We start from the raw sequence: 25,190 nt of genomic DNA, 5'->3' as shown, positions 1-25,190 counted from the left end.
AGTTTATGGCCCATTATTTTAGGCCAAGCAAGCCTGTCTGTTAATTTGTCCCTGAAAAGGCCAAGAAGACACATGCTAGCTGTAGATAATAGGTAAGGGAATAAGTTATATATACAAAGCTGGCTGATGTGCAAAACCAGACAGCTCTCTACTAAACAATTGGTAGTGTGTTTTCCCAGTCCCTTAGCCCCCACAGGGAGGGGAAACACGTCAGCCTGCTAGGCTGAAAAATAAGAGAGAAAACTTAGACTCAGGCACAACCAGTAATTATCTTTATTGGTATCTCACAGAGCCAATATACAAAATAATTGTTCTCTCTCTGGAGCAGGTTGTCAGACAGCAACGCCAGACGCAATCACTATATAACAAAGACTGCTCAGCTAACACTGTCCCAGACATCACATATATAACTTATGTAAGTTTCATTTCTCCCAAATCATGTGATTTCTTCCAAACTAGAAATCAGAAACTAGCCTGTGCCATATATGGATTTTCCTGTATTATACCAATCTCTCCTGATGTGTGTTCACGTGAACACTCAGTGGCCATTGGCTAATTAGCTACCAGTAGTGCGTGCAAACTAAAACAATACCCTTGTGTCCTCTCACCCCAAGACTGAAACATTAGGCTCACTATATCCTCAGTCTTTCAGCAGCTCCCAAGGTTATATCCATATTATATGCAAGGCATACTCACCTGCAGCCAAATGTGCATCTGTGAAGTGTCTGTTCTCAGCTCCTGAGAAAGCACTGATTGTTACAAAAGATGCGGAGTTAGTAGGCTAACATGTGAGAACCAAACATAGCAATGTCAGGCGTAGGCCTTAGTAACAGGCCTAGCATAGGAAGGAATATACAGTAACACAGGTTTTCCTTTTTTCGGCATCTTTACAAATGAGTTTAGTATAGAGTCAAGCTTAGTGCTATTGGCTCCATGTTTCTGCGAGAAGTTTAACATCTGGAGTTTTTTCTGAGGCTAGTGCAGTGTTCCCAGGTCTCTCCTGGTCTCCATGGTAACCAAGGAACCTCGGTGCTGCCATGCTGGGATTTTCTCCAGGTGCAGTATCTCAGTGCTTTGAGAAGCAGAATAGTTTATTCTGGAAGGTGGCTGACTTTCAACCTGAAGGTCACAGATTCAAGGCTGCTTTGTGCATAATATTAGAAGCTGTGGAATTCAGCTTTGTTTCAAGTGGGGCATATTTCACTCTCCCATATTGCTTGCCTTCACAAGCAGTTCATTGCATGGCTGGGGCAGCTAACACTATGCTACAGTGCTAAAGGTTAGCTGTGTTGGTTTTCCACAGCAGCTCTTCTCTCTGGTATTGTACCATGACACAGGCCAAAACAATTGCATACCAGCTCCAACCACCACTGTATCAGCGGCACCACTAGCTGTATGTCATAGTGTCTGTATATGCTTCTGTTGCACTTTTGCACTTTTTCATTGTTTTAGACAGCTAGCGGTATTACAGAGCTACTTCAATGTAGAGGAATTGCTTAACAGTTAAAGCCATTAGCTGAGTAGTGAACACAGAGATCCAGAGGTTGCTGGTTCAAGTCCCACTGCAGCTTGCCAGCAATAGTGCATAGTGCTACAAACAGCCATATTCTGCTATACCATTTATCTTTGACTCTCAGCCACACTGGTTAGCTCCAATGCGCAGCCATGTCAGCCAGTTCTAGAGCACAATCACACCAGCCAATTCTGTTGTTTGGTGAGGTCTTAGTGAAATTGGTGAAAGATCTGGGTGACTCAAAGACTTAGCGTCTTCCTGAGGACAAGTCTAAACGGTCTTTCCGATCAGTCCAGGCTCGCCCTCATTTTAAAGATACCAGGTGCTGTCGTCCGGGACAACCTAATTTTAATCAGAGATCCAGGTATCAGCCCAAGCAGGGTTTCGGAACTCCAGGCTTTGTCCTGTCGAGATCCTCTAGATTTATCCTGAAGAGCTGACAGTGCACACAGTTCCGTCTTTTCTTCCTAAGGTGGTTTCTGCCTTTCATCTCAATCAATCTTTGTTTCTTGCCACTTGCTTGACATTCTATGTGTACTCCTGCATTATTTGGAAGCGACCAACGACTTCCGTTGGTCAAATCATTTGTTAGTGCTTTGTTCGGGACCTCAAAAAGATAATGCAGCTTCCAAAGCCACGATTGCATGCTGGGTGAAGGAGGCTATCGTTGTCTGTATTTACTAGCAGGTAAACCACTTCTGGCTGGATTCTGGGTTCATTCAACCTGATCTGTCGCAACTTCCTGGGTGGAAGCCCATCTGTTCTCACTGGAGGAAATATATAGGGCGGCAACATGGTCTTCCTTGCATACCTTCTCCAGACACTACGTTTGGATGTCTCCTCTCAGTCGGATGCATCTTTTGCAGTATTGGTACTATCCATGGGAGCTTCAGTTTCCCACCCTATTTAAGGACTGCTTTGCTACATCTTATAAGTCTCTGGGTTATATCTTACCTGATAACTTTCTTTCCTTTAGTCACAGCAGATGAATTCAGAGGCCAGAGGCGCACCCTGTTTTTTTCTGGCGGTTCCTATGTGTTAGTTCTCTCGGTTGGACCATGTTGCTGCATTTTTACATTTTAGATGGACTGTTGTAATCAGTTTAGGTGTTTGCAGTTCCCTGTGTGGAAGGAGAAATGTTATGATTCTGTTTCCTTCTGCCAAGGAGCATTCCGTCTTATAAGACAGAGAGCACTGAACTGAACTATCTCCATCTGCTGGTAGATGGTCATAACCCACAAGTCTCTGGATTCATCTGCTGCGACTAAAGGAAAGGAAATTATAAGGTAAGACATAATGTTTCAAAAGCAGAAAATATCAACTGCATTAAAAAAAAAAAAACCTTCACCTGAGATATACAGGATTTTTAAAAAGAGCATGTTTTATTTATCTCTTAGGCCCAAAGGGCTAGTTGCTCACAGATTTATAGTCTGTGAGATGGAGGTAGGAAAGAATTATACAATTCTTTTACTGGAGTAGGACGAGAGTCCTGCTGGCAAAGCTTTTTGCTTGCATTAGTGAGCAATTTGCTACTCATTTTCACATCAAGTGCTAATAAATTTTGAAAATCTAAATTGACCACTTTACTGATTTTTCTTCATATAACGCCAACTGCCTTTGCCTAGGGCAAGCCTTAAACAATACAAAATTGACAGCTGGGTGGTACATTTTTATTCTGAAAGTTGAATTATTGTTTAGGAAATGTGCTCATTTGACAGGACTGGACATATAAGTGCTTTATTTTGTTTTAAAAAATGGTTACAACACAAAGGGTAGCAGATGCATGGATTGCCCTATTAGACTGAAACAGTAACCAACCTGAGCACAGAAGATCCTTTCTGCAAAAAATTGAATAGCTAAGTGTGACCTTGCAGTAAGGGGATAATTTTATAATGACTTTTCTGTGTATAAAGTCTGTTTTACTTTGTTGTAAAAAGTACAGTGTTTGCCTACTTTTATGGGCGTTAATGGGTGGAACAAAGAATTAGTTGCGATGTATGCAGATATGTTACAAATAACTCATCTTCATACATAGTGGAGGACTGGCCTAATGGTTAGTGCAACGTACTTTGATCCTGGCTGCTTGGGTTCAATTCCAACTGCAGCTGCTTTTGACCTTGGACAAGTCACTTAACACTCCATGGCCCCAGGTACAAAAACTTAGATTGTGAACTCTCTAGGGACAGAGAAAGTACTTGCGTATAATGTGTACAGTGCTGAGTATGTGTAGTAGCGTTATAGAAATGGTGGTTATTATTAGTAGTAGTATAACCTCTATTTCTATAAATGGTGCATATGGTTTTACATATGAGTTAAGACCCTGTTCTATAGAGTATGTGCTTAAAATGTCAAGCACATAACTGCACAGGAGGCGTTCACATGGGAGGGTCATGGGCAGTATAACTTTCCTTTTTGTTCAGATCAGACCAGTCCAGAATGAATGGGTTACGTCCATCTACCAGAAGAAGGAGACGGAGAAAAAGTAGTCCCAATTAATTTGCATTCTAAAGGGTATCGTGCAGCATAGAATATTCAGTATTTTTCTCTGTCTCCAAGAGGATGGTAAATGGATTATGCAGCTCCTTCTTGGCTTTTCTTTGTGAGCTCCTGTCTCGGTTCATTCTGGGTATCAGTTGAACAGGGGATTACTGCTGGTTGACTTAAGCTCATTTTCTTGCCTAAAAAAAAAGTCTGAGCCTGGATGACACCAAGTGTCATCACCAGATATAGAATACAAGGTGCTACATTTAGGCATGCATGTTTGCGCCTGTCATAGACATGGCATAAGTGCCATATAAATGCCAACTTACACTAGTATTCTATAACAGTAAGTACATGTTTACTTGCTATTATAGAATCCACACTTAGGTACCTAACTTAGACAAACTTTGTTGAATTGACCCATAGAGTACAGACACAAATTTACACCTACTTTATAGCAGGTATAAATTTGTGTATCAACATTTGTGCACTATTGAGGTTGGATCTAGGAGACTAATTTGTAAAGGTGCGTAAGCTTCAAATAGGTGCTTTTATAGATTTCTTATATTGGCATCCTGTTATAAATTACCCCATAAATGTTTAAAATGCCCTTCTCAAACAACTCAACAGGGCTCTGGCACTCATAAGCAACCACTGGGGGAAGAAGGAAGGAGTCTTCTAGACAAAATGGAATTAGAGAGCCTGGAAGGGTATGGGGTGCTCCTACCCAGGTCCTCCTGACCAGCCCATGGCATCAATAGAAGGATGATTAGTGGCAGGACCTGTGAAAACCCTGCCCCCATCCTACATGGTCTTACTTCAAATAAGGAAATCTGTGTGAGGAACAGGACAGCCTTAGGACCTGTAAACTGCCTGCTCACAGATCCTTCACTAATCATCTTTCTGTTGCAGGTGAGGTAGCAGCTGGATCTCTGTCAGTATATTTTTTGGTATGGGTCACAAAGTTGCACCATAGACAACTTCCTACATTGCTTGTGCAAAGATTTGGGCTTGCCCATCCCTCTTGAACTTGCTCCCAGTGTACCTTTCTGTCTTTCCTTCATCCCCATGTTAAAGTCCCTTGTCCAGTATCCCTTTCTCTCTTCCTTCCCACTCTTCCCTTGTTAAAGTACCCTACCCGTTACACACTTCTCTCTCCCTGACCATCATTTTCCCACACATTTTGTGTCTTCTTATTCCCACCCCCTCCATTGGCAGCTCCAAGATCTGTCACTCCTGCATACAGGCTCACAGTTTGTTATTCCTCCTCTGTCATTTGAGCAGTAGCCAGCAATCAGTGCATTTCTGTCATTTCCTGGATGCTGTGTTCACTCGTAGCAAAGCATGGAAACACTTAGTGGTGGTTACCCACAAAACCATCTTTGTTGGCTGGCTGTATCAGTGTGCAAATCCTTGACGTTAGTTCTGTAGGCAGTTATCTACAACATGCAAATCCAGCTAAAATACAGGAGACCATGCAGCCAGATCTGTCCGGCAGGTTGTAATAATAGAATTAAGTAGTTCCTTGAAGTTTTGTGGCAGGTTGCCCTAGATGTCCTAGTAGAAATGTAAGTTGCTCACTTAGGCAGATCTTTCTGGCAGGCTGTGTGCCTCGCTTGCCAGTTGAGTTGTAGTGGAGTACCATCTGGAAGAGCCAGGGGGACTTAGGAGCCTGGATGTTTGGGTAATGGTCATGCTACTGTTGGTAGCCGTTTGGACTTTTGGGACTGAATTCTATATATGGCACCAAAAAGAATCTGTGCCAAAAAAAAGTGTTATTCTATAAGCCGTGTTTAAATTTAGGTGCAGTTTATAGAATAGCGTTTATGCCCTGGGATCAAGCCTAACTTTAGGCACAACCATTTGCACCAACTGAAATGTGATGCAAATGCACATGCTTATGTTAGGCACGTATCCCCCCCCATCATTCTATAACAATATGCATAAATGTTAGGAAGCCCCTGTTCCGCCCATGACCCTTTTTGAACTTGTGTCTAAATTTACAGGTGTATATCCCAATTAAATTTAATTAGTGCCAATAATTGCTTGTTAAGAAGACAATTTGCACTAATTACCTTGTTCAATTGCACACGCAGATTAGGTTCATGCACAGTTTTTAGCAACATTTATAGAATTAGGGGTTGATAGGTTTGGTATTTAGACATGGGAGAGATACTGGGTGTGAGCTAAATAAGGAATCTTGTGTACTCCTCTGCCAATGATGTAGAATGTTGAGGAGGAAGACAACAGTTGGCCATGGTGGATGGGTCAGTTGTATGTATGTATGTGTATATATTTTTTGTTGTTACTAATGGGTTAGTTTTAAGCATACCATGACAGGAATGAACCTCACTCCTAAGCCAGGTAGCATAATAGTAGCAGTACATTATCTCCTTTTTGTCTTCAGGAGTCCACATAATGGTTTTTTTTAATAATCTTAAGTTTTTCATCTTGCTGGAGTTGGTCCATGAACAAGTTCACCATGGTCTATGGCTGCATCAGGGATGTTTCTTCTGAAGGATTTTCACTATCACTACCACAGTCATTAGCCCTAGTGCATAAGCCAGAGGTGAACACATTTTTATCCTAGGTGATGTGCGGCCAGTATGTGTTTTTCCATTTCCTTCCTACCATATTTATATAGTGTGAAAAAACCAGTGTGTTTTAAGCCTGTAAAGTGTTTTGGATATTTCCCTGCTTTAGTTATGTCTAAAGTGTATTTCTCCTATTTGGCCAGTAGATGGTGCATGTTTATGCTTAAAGCTGTTATAGGGAACTGAGTGCTCTTTTTCTTTAACACAAGCAGGAAGCAAGTAGCAGTATACGTTTAAAACTTGTTCACTGGGCTCTGATTGGCCTGGAGTTTGAAATTACCCAGTAGTACTGACTGTTGCGTCAGTCTTAGCCAGGAAGAAGAAAAAGACAAACCTTTTTGCTAAGGCTCTGTGAACAATTATATGTCCTGATCATCCTAGGTACTGTTTAGACAGTACGCAAATGTTTTAGTTAGTTTTCTAATTGATCCATATTTCAGTTACCTGTTATTGTTTGCCAATTGCACATTTTTGTCCACTGTTCCAAATTCTAAGAATAAACACAATTGTTTGTTCGTTCTGCCTGTCTGGACTGATAACGAATCCTGGTGGTTTGTGTGTTGGGTCTGTCAGTGCTTTCTGGGAACTGTGGGACTACTGGAGTATGGTCCTAGTAACCTAGAAATCACTGGGGATAATTTGAGAGCGGGAGACTCGCCCAGAGGTGGCTGTGACCCAGTCAGTGGGAGGAGGGTGCTAGTGTAGGGTCCAACGGCAGGTTCAGGCGGACCAGAGCTGTGCTGGGGATAAACCCTCTAATTGACTGTGGGGTAACCCCAGGCAGGTGGCTAGGCATTTTGTGACATATAGCAGTATTGCCTTACTGAGATTTAGTACAGAGGTCACCACGAGAAGGTACTTGGCAAGTTTTGGGGAGAAAACATGTTCCCTCCCTCACCGAGGCGCACAACAACCCACCAGTTCATCTGCTCGAATGCTTTGTTGTGATCTTCTGCACTGGCTTACATTACATTACCACCAGGTGTAGCCCAAATGTGCCAGAAAGCACCTCAAGCCTCTGGAATGATCTGATGGGACTAATGGAAAGAAAATTATCAGGTAAGACATAATTTTACCTTATTTTACTGTAAACCCCAGTTATTAGTAACTAGGTCACACTGTATAAAATGGAACCTGTTCTAAAATAGCGTGAGTTACTGGTAAAATAACGTCTTAACAGTAGCCCACATTAATAATTTCCCCCTGAGCATCATAAGCATATCTACTGAGAAATGACTTTCAGGCACCACTAATCTATATCGGATCTAAACAGGCAAAGGTGAAAGGTCTAGTATTTCTGTTTCAATATACTTGATTCTCAGTTCTGCTGTATGTATTTATCCAGTTTCCTGGGATAACTTATTGTGAGCTATACCCAGATTGCATTTCTCAGTATTGTAATTCTCTTTTATATTTACTGTCTCTGATTCAAGAGGGAGTCATGGAAATGAATAGCTTGAATTGAAAAGGTTCTTTTGAGAAGCATGCTGAGGCATGTCAGTGCACGAAGTTTCTTGTTAACTTTGCTAAAGATTATTTATTTAATATAGGAATCAGAATGCATTGTTTTAGTTTCCATAACTTCAAGGGAAACAAACCCTTCCTCTTTTCTCTTTTGGATCTCTTTTTGGGTATTCAGAAGTTTTCAAATCAATTTTTTAGAAGTGAACCAATCTGATATGAATTGTACTATATTGTTTACAGGTGCTGGGAATTAATGTATTTTCTTCAGAAAAGCTTTATTTTTAAAACTGCTCTTTTAAATTGTTTCTTGCTATAGGGCCTCATATTAATAAAAATATTTCATAAATCACAATAAATCTGCAACATAATCTCCACCTCTTTAGCTAAAGCTTATCTTATGCTGATTGGTTATGCACGTTTAGTTCCATTTTATGGGGTAAATCTTCTTTTGACTTTATTGACAGGGTAAGCAGAAACTACTCAGACATGAGCACGTTTTTTGTGCTACCATACAATTTTTGACTGCTGTCTTTATTCACAGCTCAATAAAGATTTCCATTGCGTCTCACAAATCAATCCAGAGACTTGTGGGTTATGTCCCTCTACCAGCAGGTGGAGATAGAGAGAACTTCGGAGGTTTACTAGATGTGGTCCAGCTCATTTAATGTTCATTGTTATAATGCCAGAAATCTCACTCCTTTACATTACATTGCAAGCAGTCTTATATTCCACAATAGCCTTTACAGAACAATTTGTCTGGGATAAACTAAACTAGTCATAGAATATAACAGTCATCCCACATATTTCTTAAATAAAAAAAAATGTAAGTTGCTTACAAAAACTATGATATTCCCTTTGGAAGCGCACAGCGGAAGGTAAAGAGTTCCAAACAGAGGCGACCTGATAGGGCAGAGATGATTATAACTGTCTAAAAAAATTAATTGAGTTTAGAGATGGAAGATGTAAAATTTCTGGTGGCCATTCAAATCTGTTGATGTGCTAGCGGTAAGCAGTTGGTAAGCCGCACCCAGTTGCGGACTGAATTAACCCTGGATATTCAATGCCATGGAAAGGAGAAAGGGGATAGTATTTGATGTACTGCCTTTCTGTGATTACAATCAAAGCAGTTTACATTTTATATACAGTTCCTTAGCACCTGCAGCAGATGAGTCCAGAGACTTGTGGGTTGTGACCATCTACCAGCAGGTGGAGGTAGAACACTGAACTCTGTCTTGTAGGATTGGTTAGTCAGTAAACCCTGGATTCTGCGTAGCGCAATTATTGCATGCGCACATCCGGTAATATTCTGGATTTGTTCACAATTTAATTACTTAACAAGCCAGTCAGTGTTGATAATTGCCACTTAAGCAAGTATTGATACTAATTAGCACTAATTAGAATATACGCACTCAACTTGCTAGGCAAATTCTATAAAATGGTGCGTGCAAATTCTGATGTGTTCTGCCAAAAAGGGGCATGGACATAGAATGGGCAGACTGGGGGCATTCTGAAAATCTATGCATACGGTTATAGAACACATCTCTGCGCCTAACTTAGGTGCTGGTATTTACACCGTTTTACTTGACATAAATGGATGCACCTAGAGTTTGGTGCAGGTGTGGCTACTAGGCGTATTCTATAAACTGTGCCTAAATTTAGGCACAATTTACAGAATATGCCTAGGTGGAAATATTTTTGGCGCCAATTTTTCAGACGCCATATATAGAATCTAGTCCTATGTCTCTATCTCCAGCAGTCAGTGGACAGTCTGTTGCAAGCTCCTGGTTTTATTTGTGTTGTGGCTCCTGTTCTGGGTTTCCCGGTTCAGTTGAGCCTGGGGGTGCTTAGGCTAAGCTCTGCTGGCTTTAGGGGGTATACTTGGTGGTTCCTTCCCCCCACCCCTATCCAGCCACTTTCTTCTTCTTCCTTTCTCACAGAGTTAACAACCAACCAACCAAAAAAGGAGAAAACGCATTACAGTAGCTTTGCCTACTTATGCAGCTAACTCATTGTTGGATGGGGTTGACTCTGCTGCGACTAGTATACCCTGGGCCTGAGTGGTGAGTCAGAACTTGTTCCTAGAGATTTGGTGAGTGTTCCTTTACACATGGCTTCCAAGTCCACAATTGCTAGATGATCAGCTTATTTGCTAGCAGGGAATCAGGCTCCTCAAGCCTTGTGGGCTTATTCTACGTGGCGTACAGCGACATCCTGGGCAGAGACTACCTTATTGTCTCTGTCAGATATTTGCAAGGTGGCGACGTGGTCGATGTTGCATACCTTTTGCCAAGCACTACAGGGTGGATGTTGTGGCACACTTGGAAGCCAGTTTTGGGGCTTCGGTCCGCAGGGCGGTGGTGCCAGGATCCAACTCACTCTAGGGATTGCTTTTGAACATCCCACAGGTTCTGGAATAATGGGAAGCTATGGAATAGAATGAGAAATTAGGTCACCTGATTTTCTTTCCATTAGTCCTTCCCACTATTCCAGAGTCCTGCCTGAGGTTTCCGAGATTAATTGGTGCGAAGTAATAGGTCAAATAACAACTGTTACCTTGCATGGTTTTTGCTGCATATCTCTTGTTCTCTACAAGTTGTACAGGGATGAGAGAGGTTCACACGTGTTCTCTGGTTAGCGTTAGGTTAGCAAGTTCTTTAAGGTTGTGGTGCTTATTCTGAGTTTCTCCTTACTGCTTGTCTATGTAAGTATTGAGCAGCCGGACTGGATGCTGAGAGAGATATGTCTCAGCTCAGTTTTTTTTTTGTTACATTTGTACCCCGCGCTTTCCCACTCATGGCAGGCTCAACGCGGCTTACATGAGGCAATGGAGGGTTAAGTGACTTGCTCAGAGTCACAAGGAGCTGCCTGTGCCTGAAGTGGGAATCAAACTCAGTTCCTCAGGACCAAAGTCCACCACCCTAACCACTAGGCCACTCCTCCACTGTTGCTACTATTTGAGATTCTACATGGAATGTTGCTATTCCACTAGCAACATTCCATGTAGAAGTCGGCCCTTGCAGATCACCAATGTGGCCGCGCAGGCTTCTGCTTCTGTGAGTCTGACGTCCTGCACGTACGTGCGGGACATCAGACTCACAGAAACAGAAGCCTGCGTAGCCTTCTACATGGAATGTTGCTAGTGGAATAGCAACATTCCATGTAGAATCTCCAATAGTAGCAACGTTCCATGTAGAATCTCCAATAGTATCTATTTTGTTACATTTGTACCCTGCGCTTTCCCACTCACGGCAGGCTCAATGCGGCAGGCAATGGAGGGTTAAGTGACTTGCCCAGAGTCACAAGGAGCTGCCTGTGCCTGAAGTGGGAATCAAACTCAGTTCCTCAGTTCCCCAGGACCAAAGTCCACCACCCTAACCACTAGGCCACTCCTCCACTCCCTTATTTGTCCTGTTTGTCTGTCTTGATTGTAAGCTCTGTCAAACAGGGACTGTCTCTTACATTTTTAGTGTACAGTGCTGCATATGTCTAGTAGCGCTATAGAAATGGTAAGTAGTAGTAATAGTAGTAATTGTTGCATTACAATTAAATTCTCAAATTACTGTTGTTCATATTTTCAGGAATCGTAAGAATAATTCCTGTCCTTGCTATGGCTTTAAAAGAATGGTCCTCCGTTAATACCATCCGATATTTCCTCACCCCTGCCTTTTAAACTAATTCCCATCCTTGGACATAGTTTCCACCCTGTTCCACTGATATCTGCAGCTTCCTCTGATCAAAAGGTAATTCGCATTTCACATCTCGCCTCTGATAAGTGAGCAGGATTTGTCAACTGATCCTATATGGGATGTCGCAGGTAATCTCTTCATTTCTGAAACCTTACAGTAAAACAGTAGATTGGCTAAATAAATACTATCATAGGAAGTAATATAACTAATAGAGTGGCAGAAAAGCTATACTGTATTATGTTTTATCATAATATTTATAATAACAAATGGCCTGAAACAGTCAAGCTCAGTGGACTTTATTAGAGAGAGATTTTTAATTTTTTTTGATAGATGTATGATATATGAACTGTATTTGATTTTGTTATTTTTATAGTTTTGTCTTTTGATGTGGTTTATATCTTTTAGGCATGTTCCACTTATGCCATAACTCTTGTTAGCGAGAGCCCATCCATCTGTCTGTCTGAACACATAGGTTTGTTTGTACAAACCTATGTGGATGAATAAAGGTAGGAGGTCTTCTTCTTATCTCTCCCATCGTACTTTAAGTGTATACTCTGGTGGATCCTCATCCACTTCTATTCCACTGTCAGTTGGTGTACCTCAGGGATCTGGCCTAGGACCTCTTCTTTTCTCCACCTATACTTCTTCCCTTGGTACTCTGATCTCATCCCATGGTTTTCAGTATCATCTTTACGCTGATGACTCCCAGATCTACCTCTCCACATCAGAAATCTCAGCAGGAATCCAGGCCAAAGTATCAGCCTGCCTGTCTGATATTGCTGCCTGGATGTCTCACCGCCATCTGAAACTAAACATGACAAAGACTGAGCTTCTTATTTTTTTCCTCCTAAACCCAGCTTTCCTCTTCCCCCATTCTCTATTTCTGTGGATAACACTCTCATCCTTCCTGTCTCATCAGATCGTAACCTTGGGGTCATCTTCGACTCCTCTCTGTACATATTCAGCAGACTGCTAAAACCTGTTGTTTCTTTCTGTATAATATCACCAAAATTCGCCCTTTCCTTTCTGAGCACACTACCAGAACTCTTATCCACACTCTTATCCACACTCGCTTAGACTATTGCAACTTTCTTCTCACAGGTCTCCCACTTAGCCATCTCTCTCCTCTTCAATCTGTTCAAAATTCTGCTGCATGACTTATATTCCACCAGTGTCGCTATATTCATATTAGCCCTTTCCTCAAGTCACTTCACTGGCTTCCTATCCGTTTCCACATACAGTTCAAACTCCTGTTATTGACTTATAAATGCATTCACTCTGCAGCTCCCCAGTACCTCTCATCTCTCCCTACACCCCCCCCCCCCCCCGGATCTCCGTTCACTGGCTAAATCTCTCTTATCTGCAACCTTCTCCACCGCTAACTCCAGACTCCGTTCCTTTTATCTTGCTGCACCATGACTGGAATAGACTTCAAGCTCCATCTCTGAACGTCTTCAAATCTAGGCCAAAAGCCCACCTTTTAACTCCTAACCATTACTCACTTGTTCAGTACCCTTATTTTATCATCCCCACCTTAGTAATTCCCTTATCTCTTATTGGTCCTGTTTGTCTGTCCTAATTAGATTGTAAGCTCTGTCAAGTAGGGACTGTCTCTTCATGTTCAATTGTACAGCACTGCATACGTCTAGTAGTGCTATAGAAATGATAAGTAGTAGTAGTAGTCTTGGCTCTTGTGGACAATCCCAAATTTCTCAGTTTGTCTGCCTCTGAATCCTGTGGCGCCCCCGTCTTATGCAGTCCATCTGCCAACCATTATAGCTTGTTTGTCTGTGCCTCCATTAGCTGTAGTATAGGCTGTTGCTGCTGTCACTGGTGCTCCATTGCCTGGGAGAACCGGCACTCCATGACTTCCAGCTGCACCTGCATCTGCTCCTCCATTCACTTGAGGACCACTTTGGATGCCATAGTCCTGTGGAAGAGAAAGACAGGCCCAAGTGCAGCACCTAACACAAGGACTCTTTGCTCCCCTTTTTCACAAAAGAAACCCCTTGAGCACACTCCCCCAGCCAAGGTACCCTTTACCTGATATTGTTGGATAGGAGCACCTTCCCCAAGGGGAAATATATTCAGTGCCAGGTCTCTGTCTCCAGGCAGGGTCAGCAAGATCCTACCACTGCCATACATTGTGAAGTTGCTGCCTATCAAAGGGTGTAGGCCAAATATCCAGCAACCATCCACCACCTATCCAAGGGTGTAGGCCAAGTATCCTCCATAGTTCGTCCGCCTATGCAAATTGTATTCAGTTTCTGAGGGCTTTATCACTTTCAGTGCTCAGGGAATTATCCAAACAACTTCTGGACAGGTTAGTCCTTCCCTGTCTAGCTACAACTGCCCAAGCAGGGTTCCAATGTTCACCTTAACTGTGTTAGTGGGGAGTATGCCTAAGTTGTCTTGTAGGATCTGGTCATGTTACCTGTTTGTTTAGGGTTGGGGTTCCCACTGCCTTGTGATGGGATGTACACCACATCACAGTTACATATGCAAAATATAGACGTGACTTTACCAAATACAGAATAAATAAAAACATAAGAATAGCCAACAGTGGCTAATCCAGGTCACAAGTTCCTGGCAGAAACCCAATTAGTTTCCAAGTTTATCTCAATTTTGATATACCACCCATTGGAATGACCCCCTGAGCGGTTTACAAATCATAAAATAAAACAAGCATCAAGGAAAGGAACGCCAATATTATAGAAAAGGATAAAACAGAAGCAAGTACACACAAACAATCCATATTAAACATGGATTATCAACATTCTATGCAGAACCCTAAAGAGTAGCAACATTTCCATTCTACAAATCCTGGAGCAAGCAGTGGCTTCCCCCATGTCCATCTCAGTAACATAGACTTTTCATCTAGAAACTTGTCCAAACCTTTTTAAAAACCCAGATATGCTAACCGCTGTTACCACATCCTCCGGCAATGATTTTCAGAGCTTAACTATTCTTTGGGTGAAAAAATATTTCTTCCTATTTGTTTTAAAAGTATTTCCGTGTAATTTCATTGAGTGTCCCCTGGTCTTTGTACTTTTTGAAAGAGTCAAAAATCAGTTCACTTTTACCTGTTCTACACCACTCAGGATTTTGTAGACCTCAATCATATCCCCTCTCAGCTGTCTCTTTTGCAAGCTGAAGAGCCCTTACCTCCTTAGCCTTTCCCCATATGGGAGGAGTTCCATCCCCTAGAACTGAACTAGAAACTCCAAGAAGCTGAACTCTGCCTTCAGTATAAGACTGGAGAAATAGGAACAGAAATGGCTCCACCTGGAGTGTTGTGTTCAGTTTTGGAGGCTGTATCTTGCTAAGGATATAAAAAAGATTTGAAACGATTCAGAGAAAAGCAACAAAAATGGTATGGGGTTTGCGTTGCAAGACGTTTGAGAAGAGACTCGAGGACCTGAACATGTATACCCTGGAGGGAAGGAGAGACAGGAGATATGATACAGACATTCAAATATTTGAAAGGTATTAATTTCCCGGAAACAGGAAAAAACTAGAGGACATAAATTGAGGTTGCAGGGGGGCCGACTCAGGAACAATATCAGGAAATACTTCTTCATGGAGAAGGTAGTAGATACCTGGAATGCCCTCCTGTGGGAGGTGGTGGAGATGAAAATGATAAAAGAATTTAAAAATGTATCGGATAAACTTAAAGAAGTCCTGTATAGAAGGAATGAAGCCAAACAAGCTTAGTGGTAATTAGATGGCAACACCAGTCTTTGGGAAGCAAAGGCGGTGCTGGGCAGATTCTACAGTCTGTGCCCTGATTATGGTTGAACAGATTCAACTTCAGTAACTGACGAACAAGGCCAGTGCTGGGCAGACTTCTACAGTCTCTGCCCTGAATACAGCAAGGACAAATCAAGAAGAAGTATACATATGTAGTATTACATTATACCTTATACTATGAGTTTATTTTGTTGGGCAGACGAGATGGACCATAATCTGCTGTCATCTACTGTGTTACTATGTAAATGCATTTCCTCCTGTACTGTGTAAAATACAAAGTTGAGAGATGCTGTACATTCAGATACCTCAACCAAAATTGCACAGTGCTTTTCTGCCTTTGTCGTCCCACATTTTCCCTGTTTTGCAAGAACTGCAGCATGCACCTTCACGTTCTCCTGTGGTTGAAAACAGTTTCTTCCATGGGGGAGGGGGGAGCTCTTTATGTATGTGTTTAGGGTTTTAGAGCTTGAGATTTTTCATTAAATACTCGGGGACCATCAAAGCTGCCAAGTTACCCAATTCCAAGAGGGAAATTTTAGACCAGTCATGGTGCTTTTTTACCAGCAGTATGGATTTCAATGGGTAGAAGCAGGGACTATAAATTCCACTGTTTTGGAGTGTAAGTTTAAAATCAAGACTGATCAAAAAGTCTCCCTAATGGGACTGGGTAAATTGGAATCTCTGGACCATACATCAGTTTTAGGAAGCAATAGAAAACATGCCAGTACTAGGTATCACTGAGTGTCAAAAAAACCAAAAAACCCTGTGAACTCTTAAATTACTCTCTCAAGCCATTACATTACCTAACACCCCAGTCCAGCCTCTATTGAATAACTGCAAAAAGCTGCATATCAGCACATAGATATTTTAATCTGTTTATTTCATTTTTTTTGCTTTTCTGTTAGGCATCTTGAGAAACAATGGCAGCAGCACCTCCTGACCACATCACTACTTCAGGGAGCATAGAGTCCTTTGCTTGGCAGCCAGACACAGTCAGCATGCATGTCACAAGGCCGAAATCTGCGAAAGGACGCACCCGATCAAATCTGAGCTACTCCCACAACGTGGAGGCCTATTCATACCAAGTGCCATCCCCTCCTCAGCCAGCGGTTTCTTATGATGTGGCAAGCAGTCTACGAACCTCTGCTTCAGCCACAAGACAGCCACTTACGGGAGTCTGCAAGAGTCAGGCTGAAATTCCAGAGCTCCTAAATCAGGTGCCTTCTAGGCCCTCCTCATCCCTGAATAAATATAGGGTGTTGCCTTCCATAGAAAAAAAGGGTTCAAGAGGCAGTATTGGTGAGAAAATAACTGAGCAGTTCAGCACCTTGAAACTGACCAAGAAAGCAGATGACCAGCACTTCAAACCTGTGTGTAAAGGCAACAGACCAGCCAGTGCAAAGTCAGAAGGCAAAGGGACCAAGGGTGCTCATTCCAAAAGTCAGGGTCTGATTTCTGAGAAGCCACTTCTTACAGCAGATGGTATGCATTTAAATTTAGAGGAGCCATCAGAAGAACCGAGACTGCTGCTCGCTGTCAGGTCTCCCTCGGGTGAGAGATTTGAACACTACTTCAGGCCTAGAGACAGCCTTCAAACGGTCCTTATGGTTGCAGAGAACAAGACCACCTGCCAGTATAAGGACTGCATCATTGAAACCGTGGAGGTACCACGGAGGAGCTTCTTTGACCTGACTATGTCTCTGCAGGAGTGTGGGATTTCCAACAAGTCTGTGCTGTGTATCCTGCAAGCAGAGAGAGACTGAGTGTTTGGATTGGGCCATGACACACTGCAGATTTCTGGTGTCTCTACAGGAGAACTCTACTGGATGCCATGGAAGTTTTCTTTTTGTAATATGAGATCGTAAGAACACAACTGACTTCTAAACACAGCAGACCCTACCGTTCTTAGCCCTGCTGCCTTCCAGTGAGATGTTCTGATGAGAGACTAGTCTATGGAAAGAAAGAGTGTGCTTAAAGATTAAATACCAAGGAAGTACATCTGTATACACACATGCCCACAAACAAAGAGACATGCACACAGGCTTTGTTTCTCTGTCATATGATCCAAAGTCATACCATCTGACCTACACACACAAAATCCTACTAGCAGTTCATATGAAAAACAGTCTTAAGATTTTATGGTTCAGGAAAGCCATTTGGAAACACTGAAAATGGGAATCTGTTCATTATCAGAAATTATTTTTGCACAGATTAACAGAGGCAGGCCCTAAGAACAATGCTGGGTATTGCTCTGTCTCTTCAGTATTGCCTGTTACTGTCTTCACACCCTTCCTTCCCCCACTTTAAACTTCTAAAAAAGCATAATTCCACTTACAGATCTCCATTCAGTTTCCTTGTGGTGTATTTAACACAGAGTAACAAACAGGTAACAGGTTAAGTGCTGATGTACGATATCCTTACTGGTGGAAAGATGTGAAAACCTTTAAGGATTTATCAAGTTTATGTTTTGCAAATCAGAGGTCTTGTGATAAATGTTTGAGTGGCACACCATTTGCAAAAAACTTTTGAGTTTAGAAGTGATCTCAGGCCAATAAAGTGTAGCATAGCTGTAACTTTTTAACCCTCGATGGTATTTGAGTGATTTGCTAATAAGAAATCCTCTTGCATTCTGTTGATCAGGGGGCCTCATGGCTGCTTCTCCTAAGGCTTCTAGTTTCTCTCCGAACCTGCAGAGTTAATACAGAGATCAGGTGTCAGGTGAAGACATGTAGTCTTGCAGGCCATATTCTGTGGGTATGTCTCCAGACAAGTAAAGTATCCTATACAGAATTAGGCCCAGGAGGCAGATGGAAAGGTTTTGAGGGCTGATGTCCAAAAGGTAGCCAGAGAGGAGGAGGCGGCAGCAAGAGATATGAGGTGAGTACGACCACAATAAATACCCTGATTAATGTGTTCCATTGCACAAGATGAGAAGACAAAGCTTCACTAATGAAAACTAAAGTACCTTCTAATATTCTGGAGGAAGCAAAGTGTACGTTCCTGTTTATGTTCTTATCTGTCATCCTCTTTTTGCTCATACTGCTGGCCCTCCTCCCTCGTCCTGTAACTATGTCCAGTGACATACTATGAGGCCCAAATGTTTGACAGTAGGTGTTAAATTTGTTTCATTGGGTTATCTCTCTGTAAAGAGCTGACATTTCTACCATTAACAGTGCAGAGACTGAACGATAGCCCTGCTGCTGTATAGCACCTGTAGAAATCAAAAGGACATGTACTGTACCAAGATACAAGAGGTGGTATTTGGAAATCGTGTTTTTTTTTTTAACATTAATTGCCCAACTTCAGGACACCAACAGCTTGGCAGAAATACTGAAGGGCAGAGTTCTAGCCAAGTTGCAGACATGCTCCCCAGATCTATCCATGTGTACATTTAGGTTACTACCAAACCCTGTCATAACCATTGCATCTGTGCACTCATAGTGTTGTCTGTGTTATGAATTGAGCCTATGGCGTTCATGTTTGAAGCACGTGGACATTTCAAAATGGCCAAAAAAAAAAGTCCATCTGCTAAAAACATCCAAATGCTGATTTTTAAAAAGCAAAAATAGGATGTTTTTCACCACAGTTCATCTAAATAGCAAGGGGGCACATTATGGGCGGGCCCAAATTTAAGATGTCTTTCAGTGATAATGGACAGGAAGCAACGGCCAAGCCTAATAAGGATATGTGGATTTAGACCTGTTTCAATCATGTCCAAGTATCAAAAACGTGCTCTGAATGACCAGCTAACCCCCTGGAGAGATTAAGGCATGACCCCCTCCTTAATCCCCCAGTTGATGCTAGCCTCCTCCAGAAGTACCTGAAAAAGAAAATTGTAAATCGCTTAGGTCTAGGTGGTATATAAATACTTAAAATAAAAATAAATAAAGTGAAACTGAAAGGGGATACCAGGCTCTGAGTCTCATTACAAAGTTCCATAGGTTACTAAAGCACTTAGACTTACAAAGTTCCATAGGTTTCCATGTAAAAATGCTTTGAAAATACATCTCTGTGAAAGTCTCTATACTTTGAAAATAAGCACCTCCCAGGCGTATCCTAGTGGTCAATGCAGTGGACTGTAAACAGTGGGAGCCAGGTCCAAATCCCATGTACATAGGAACTGAGTTCAATTCCCACTTCAGGCACAGGCAGCTACTTGTGACTCTGGGCAAGTCACTTAACCCTCCATTGCCCCATGTAAGCCGCATTGAGCCTGCCATGAGTGGGAAAGCGCAGGGTACAAATGTAACAAAAATAAAATAGATACTATTGGAGATTCTACATGGAATGTTGCTACTATTGGAGATTCCTCATGGAATATTGCTATTCCACTAGCAACATTCCATGTAGAAGCCTGCGCGGCCACATTGGTGATCTGCAAGGGCCGACTTCTACATGGAATGTTGCTACTATTGGACATTCTACATGGAATGTTGCTATTCTACTAGCAACATTCCATGTAGAAGGCTGCGCAGGCTTCTGTTTCTGTGAGTCTGATGTCCTGCACGTATGTGCAGGATGTCAGACTCACAGAAGCAGAAGCCTGCGTGGCCACATTGGTGATCTGCAAGGGCCGACTTCTACATGGAATAGCAAAATTCCATGTAGAATCTCAAATAGTAGCAACAGTGGAGGAGTGGCCTAGTGGTTAAGGTGGTGGACTTTGGTCCTGAGGAACTGAGTTCGATTCCCACTTCAGGCACAGGCAGCTCCTTGTGACTCTGGGCAAGTCACTTAACCCTCCATTGCCCCATGTAAGCCGCATTGAGCCTGCCATGAGTGGGAAAGCGCAGGGTACAAATGTAACAAAAAAAAAAAAAGACACTTTAGATTGTAAGCTCCTTTAAGTAGTAGTAGTAGGAGGCTGGAAGGCTATTGTGGTGGTGTACAGTAGGTTTTGTTCAGTGCCTGGAGGGCTCACAATGCATAATAAAGGGGCTAAGATTGTTAAGATAGGATTTGTACCTGGGTGCCATTTGTTATAGTCCACTGTACTAACCACTAGGATGCTTCTTTAGCAGCATTTACAAAAATGGCACAGAGATGTCCCTGCAGAGCAGACAGACTTCCATGGCCCAGGTTTTTTGGCATTCTTAATTTGGGTGTTTTATTTTGGAAAATGCCTGTTCATTTTGGACATTCTCACATATTTTTGCACAGGAAACCCTGATGGTTTTTTTTCTGTTCAAAAATGGCTGAGAGGTGGTCAGTTTTTTTGGACATTATGAGCAGGATGTCTTTTTGAAAATGCCTCTCTGATACTTTTTAATTAAGTGCATTCAATACATAGATGCAACATGGTAAAAACCAAGGGTGGCCGAGCTTATGACATTGGAGCTTGTTTGTATTCCTCATGTTCTTTTCCTTTTTATGGCGATATTTTCAACATAACGAAAGAGAAAATCACCCTGTGAAAGGCTAAAACCTACTTGGCGAAATGGACTTTTAGAAAAAAAAACAACCCAGTGTGCATGACAAAATCTATGCCTAGAATACCACCGTGTGTAACTTTTACCTGCAGCAAGATGAAACATTCCCAGGGACAGGGTTGGAAAGGGGCTTGCAATTACATACATATTTTTTTTTCTTAGAAAAGCCACTCACGTAAATAAGCAGATGTAAATCTGTGCAGGTGGTTCTCATGAGAAAATAAGGTGAGGACTTTCCCCAACAGAAATTACCCTCAAACAGGAGAAACTTTGCATTACCAAAGCTTTTTTTCTCTTAGGTACCAACCAAAAGAAGCCTTAGGAAATCAGTCAGGTTTGGAATATCTTATCATACAATTAGGTGGAATTATTTTTGCTAAATGTCAGATTCTACCCAATCGCCATATGCAAGCCAGTTGCAGCATAACATCCCTACAGATATAGTATTTGAACCTTAATATACACAGTATAAAAACTACTTTGCAACATAGGAAGACATCCTAACGTTAGGCCCCCTCTTACAACAGAATGCACCTGTGGGCCACGAGTATTGTTTCCTGTGCTCCATTGGCTTCAGGACTGTAAATATGCTTGCTGTGTTGGGTGCATTACTATAGTCCATAGTGCCTGATCTTACTGTACAAATCAGGGAAGGGCAAATATAGAATCTGAATCTGCCACTTGTCAATATTTCAATTTAAACTGTCAAGCTAGGACTGAAACTTGACTTCCAAAACAGTTAAGTCAACTGCAAGGTTAACCACAGCACTCGCTTAATGATCTGTACCATTAAGAAAAGGTTTGCATAGGATTGTCTCAAAGTCAAAAGGTCATGGTATTTTTTTTTCCTTGCTCGGACATCATCCGGCTTAGTGACATTCATTTCTTTGGAATAGTAGGAAAGCAGGTATGATTTCAGTGTCCCACGTGCTGGACAAGTACTCCCAATGAGTAAGCACCTTGGACAGTTGATTCTGGTGTAGGCATATAGTTCAGCAAAGAACAGGGTTCCTTTATTGTTATCCTATACAAGAAATAGGGTACAGTGTAACGGAATTCTGAGTAAAGAGTGTGTTATTACAGCATGACTCCGTGAGAGGGATAGTGGTGGCTGTTGCTTCTTCTGTACAAGCTGACCATAACAACACTTTCAAATCCCTCTTACATAGCCTAGTCATAAGACAAGATGCATTAGGCATAAAATGGGAAAAAATCCCCAACCGCTGTAGATTAGTTCCCCTACTAGTAGCATATTAAAGATAGGACACTATGCAGTCAGTTGAGGACAATGTCCCTCTCATAAGTGATGTTGCTTTCGTGCATCTGCTGTGATTTTTCATATTTACCCTGGCTACAAGTTAAAGCTGCTTTCTTTAAACACTTAATAAACCACACCAATGGAGGAGGACTACAGAACACTCCCAGCCATTTTTACAGAGACAGCTGATGTCAGCTTAAAAAAAAAAAGACGGGGGCTCAAGAGCAGGATGATTAAATATATTTTCTGTGCCAGAGCTGGTGGTTGGGAGGCGGGGCTAGTGCTGGGCAGACTTATACGGTCTGTGCCAGAGCCGGTGGTGGGAGGCAGGGATAGTGCTGGGCAGACTTATATGGTCTGCCGGTGGTGGGAGGCGGGGATAGTGCTGGGCAGACTTATACGGTCTGTGCCAGAACCGGTGGTTGGGAGGCGGGGATAGTACTGGGCAGACTTATACGGTCTGTGCCAGAACCGGTGGTTGGGAGGTGAGGATAGTGCTGGGCAGACTTATACAGTCTGTGCCACAGCCGGTGGTTGGAAGGCAGGGATAGTGCTGGGCAGACTTATATGGTCTGCCAGAGCCGGTGGTGGGAGGCGGGGATAGTGCTGGGCAGACTTATACGGTCTGTGCCAGAGCCGGTGGTTGGGAGGCGGGGATAGTGCTAGGCAGACTTATACGGTCTGTGCCAGAACCGGTGGTTGGGAGGTGAGGATAGTGCTGGGCAGACTTATACGGTCTGTGCCAGAGCCAGTGGTTGGGAGGCGGGGATAGTGCTAGGCAGACTTATACGGTCTGTGCCAGAACCGGTGGTTGGGAGGCGGGGATAGTGCTGGGCAGACTTATACGGTCTGTGCCAGAACCGGTGGTTGGGAGGTGAGGATAGTGCTGGGCAGACTTATACAGTCTGTGCCACAGCCGGTGGTTGGAAGGCGGGGATAGTGCTGGGCAGACTTATACAGTCTGTGCCAGAGCCGGTGGTGGGAGGTGGGGCTGGTGGTTGGGAGGCAGGGATAGTGCTGGGCAGACTTATACGGTGCCCTGAAGAGCACAGGTACAAATCAAAGTAGGGTATACACAAAAAGCAGCACATATGAGTTATCTTGTTGGGCAGACTGGATGGACCTTGCAGGTCTTTTTCTGCCGTCATCTACTATGTTATATATATTTTCTGTGTACAGGAAGGGAAAAAAATAATTCACAAATCAAGCACAAAATAAATTTTAAATATTTAAGTCAAGGAGCTAATAAATAAAATAGAATCAGACCAGATATACCAAGATCTCAGCTTTATTGTGTGGGTAAATGGTGCTAAGATAATAGAAAAATGTGACATTTTAAAACTGCTCCCACTACTCATTACTTACTGTGGGCCCGGAACAGCTGCGGAAGCTCTTCAGTTACTTCTTTTTCTTAGTTTCACAGACTAGATGGTAACTGAGTACTGTGATAAACAGAATCCCATCTGTCTTTGCACTGTTTGAACTTACTGTGTTTGTGAAATTGCACATATGTTAAAAAAAATCACATCAGTTCTATAAAAAAAAAAAATAATAAAATGACATAGAAATAAAAATGACCCTTATGCTATTCTGATTTTTCATTTCTCAAGTTCTTCTGTTAATTTACAGCAAACACTCTACTATAAAAAGCATTACTACTTTCATTATTCCTACTCTTTTGGACTGTTCCGGTCTATACAGTAGAGAATGACACGGGGACAAACTTTGTCCCCGTTTCGCTTTCTACTTTGAAGCCTGTTAATCAACTGGACTGTTATGTTTGATGGATGTAGATGACAATATTTTTTCTATTTGTAATTTAAACACAACAGTTACACAGCAGATTATTTCTTTTTATACTTTAACAAAAAGATTTAAATATAAAATCATAAGTGTTCAAGGATTCTGCAGATGGGGCGGGAACAGGGACAAATTTGATCCCAATGTCATTCTATACTATACCGTTGCATTTTGGGCATTCTACTAAAAAAAAGGATTAAGTTATAGAAATGGGATTTTTAAAAAAATTATGCTTAAACATTATAATCAAGAGAAAAAAACCCTCAATACAAGCATGTTGAAACAAAGACCATATATTTCATAAAACAAAAAAAAAGGAAGAAAACTAAAAAGGAAAGGACATTTCACCAAATAGAGCTCTCAGATAGCAAGAAAGAAAAAGAAGAGACGCTGGGGAAACACCTCTACATATTAAACCACACCACAAGATGCCTTAAGGCCCACACATGCCAGGTGTGTATTCCTAAAGAAAAGCTGAAGCTGTGCAGCAACAATGTTAACCACAGAGCAAATCCTAACATACAGAAAACCTTGACGATAACATTTAAAACCCAAAATGGCCAATCTACTTTACTCAGTAAGGTGGTTAGCATTTTTTTTTTTTGTTACATTTGTACCCCGCGCTTTCCCACTCATGGCAGGCTCAATGCGGCTTACATGGGGCAATGGAGGGTTACGTGACTTGCCCAGAGTCACAAGGAGCTGCCTGTGCCTGAAGTGGGAATCGAACTCAGTTCCTCAGGACCAAAGTCCACCACCCTAACCACTAGGCCACTCCTCCACTGTTGCTACTATTTGAGATTCTACATGGAATGTTGCTATTCCACTAGCAACATTCCATGCAGAAGTCGGCCCTTGCAGATCACCAATGTGGCCGTGCAGGCTTCTGCATGGAATGTTGCTAGTGGAATAGCAACATTCCATGTAGAATCTCCAATAGTAGCAACATTCCATGTAGAATCTCCAATAGTATCTATTTTATTTTTGTTACATTTGTACCCTGCGCTTTCCCACTCATGGCAGGCTCAATGCGGCTTACATGGGGCAATGGAGGGTTAAGTGACTTGCCCAGAGTCACAAGGAGCTGCCTGTGCGTGAAATGGGAATCGAACTCTGTTCCTCAGGACCAAAGTCCACCACCCTAACCACTAGGCCACTCCTCTACTGTTGCTACTATTTGAGATTCTACATGGAATGTTGCTATTCCACTAGCAA

At 42.2% G+C, this 25,190-nt stretch overlaps 1 protein-coding gene across 3 annotated transcripts in view; it reads left to right on the top strand.

Annotated features, from left to right (window-relative positions):
• UBXN10 (UBX domain protein 10) overlaps positions 1-19,326 on the top strand; it is a 29,826-nt gene extending 10,500 nt beyond the window's left edge. Inside the window, exons 2-3 of one of the 3 annotated variants that reach the window (XM_030185930.1) lie at positions 11,631-11,792; positions 16,394-19,326. In XM_030185930.1, coding sequence (XP_030041790.1) covers positions 16,409-17,251 — 843 coding nt within the window. In that variant the 5' untranslated portion in view covers positions 11,631-11,792; positions 16,394-16,408 and the 3' untranslated portion in view covers positions 17,252-19,326. Of the gene's footprint in view, positions 1-11,630; positions 11,867-16,393 lie in introns of all 3 variants that reach the window. The other 2 variants (XM_030185928.1, XM_030185929.1) reach the window with 2 other exon arrangements.
• Positions 19,327-25,190: the final 5,864 nt, after the last annotated feature.

The sequence above is a fragment of the Microcaecilia unicolor genome, chromosome 13 (assembly GCF_901765095.1).
Source record: "Microcaecilia unicolor chromosome 13, aMicUni1.1, whole genome shotgun sequence".
In the NCBI taxonomy this organism is placed as follows: Eukaryota; Metazoa; Chordata; class Amphibia; order Gymnophiona; family Siphonopidae; genus Microcaecilia; species Microcaecilia unicolor.
This window is presented reverse-complemented; position numbering and strand designations above follow the sequence as displayed.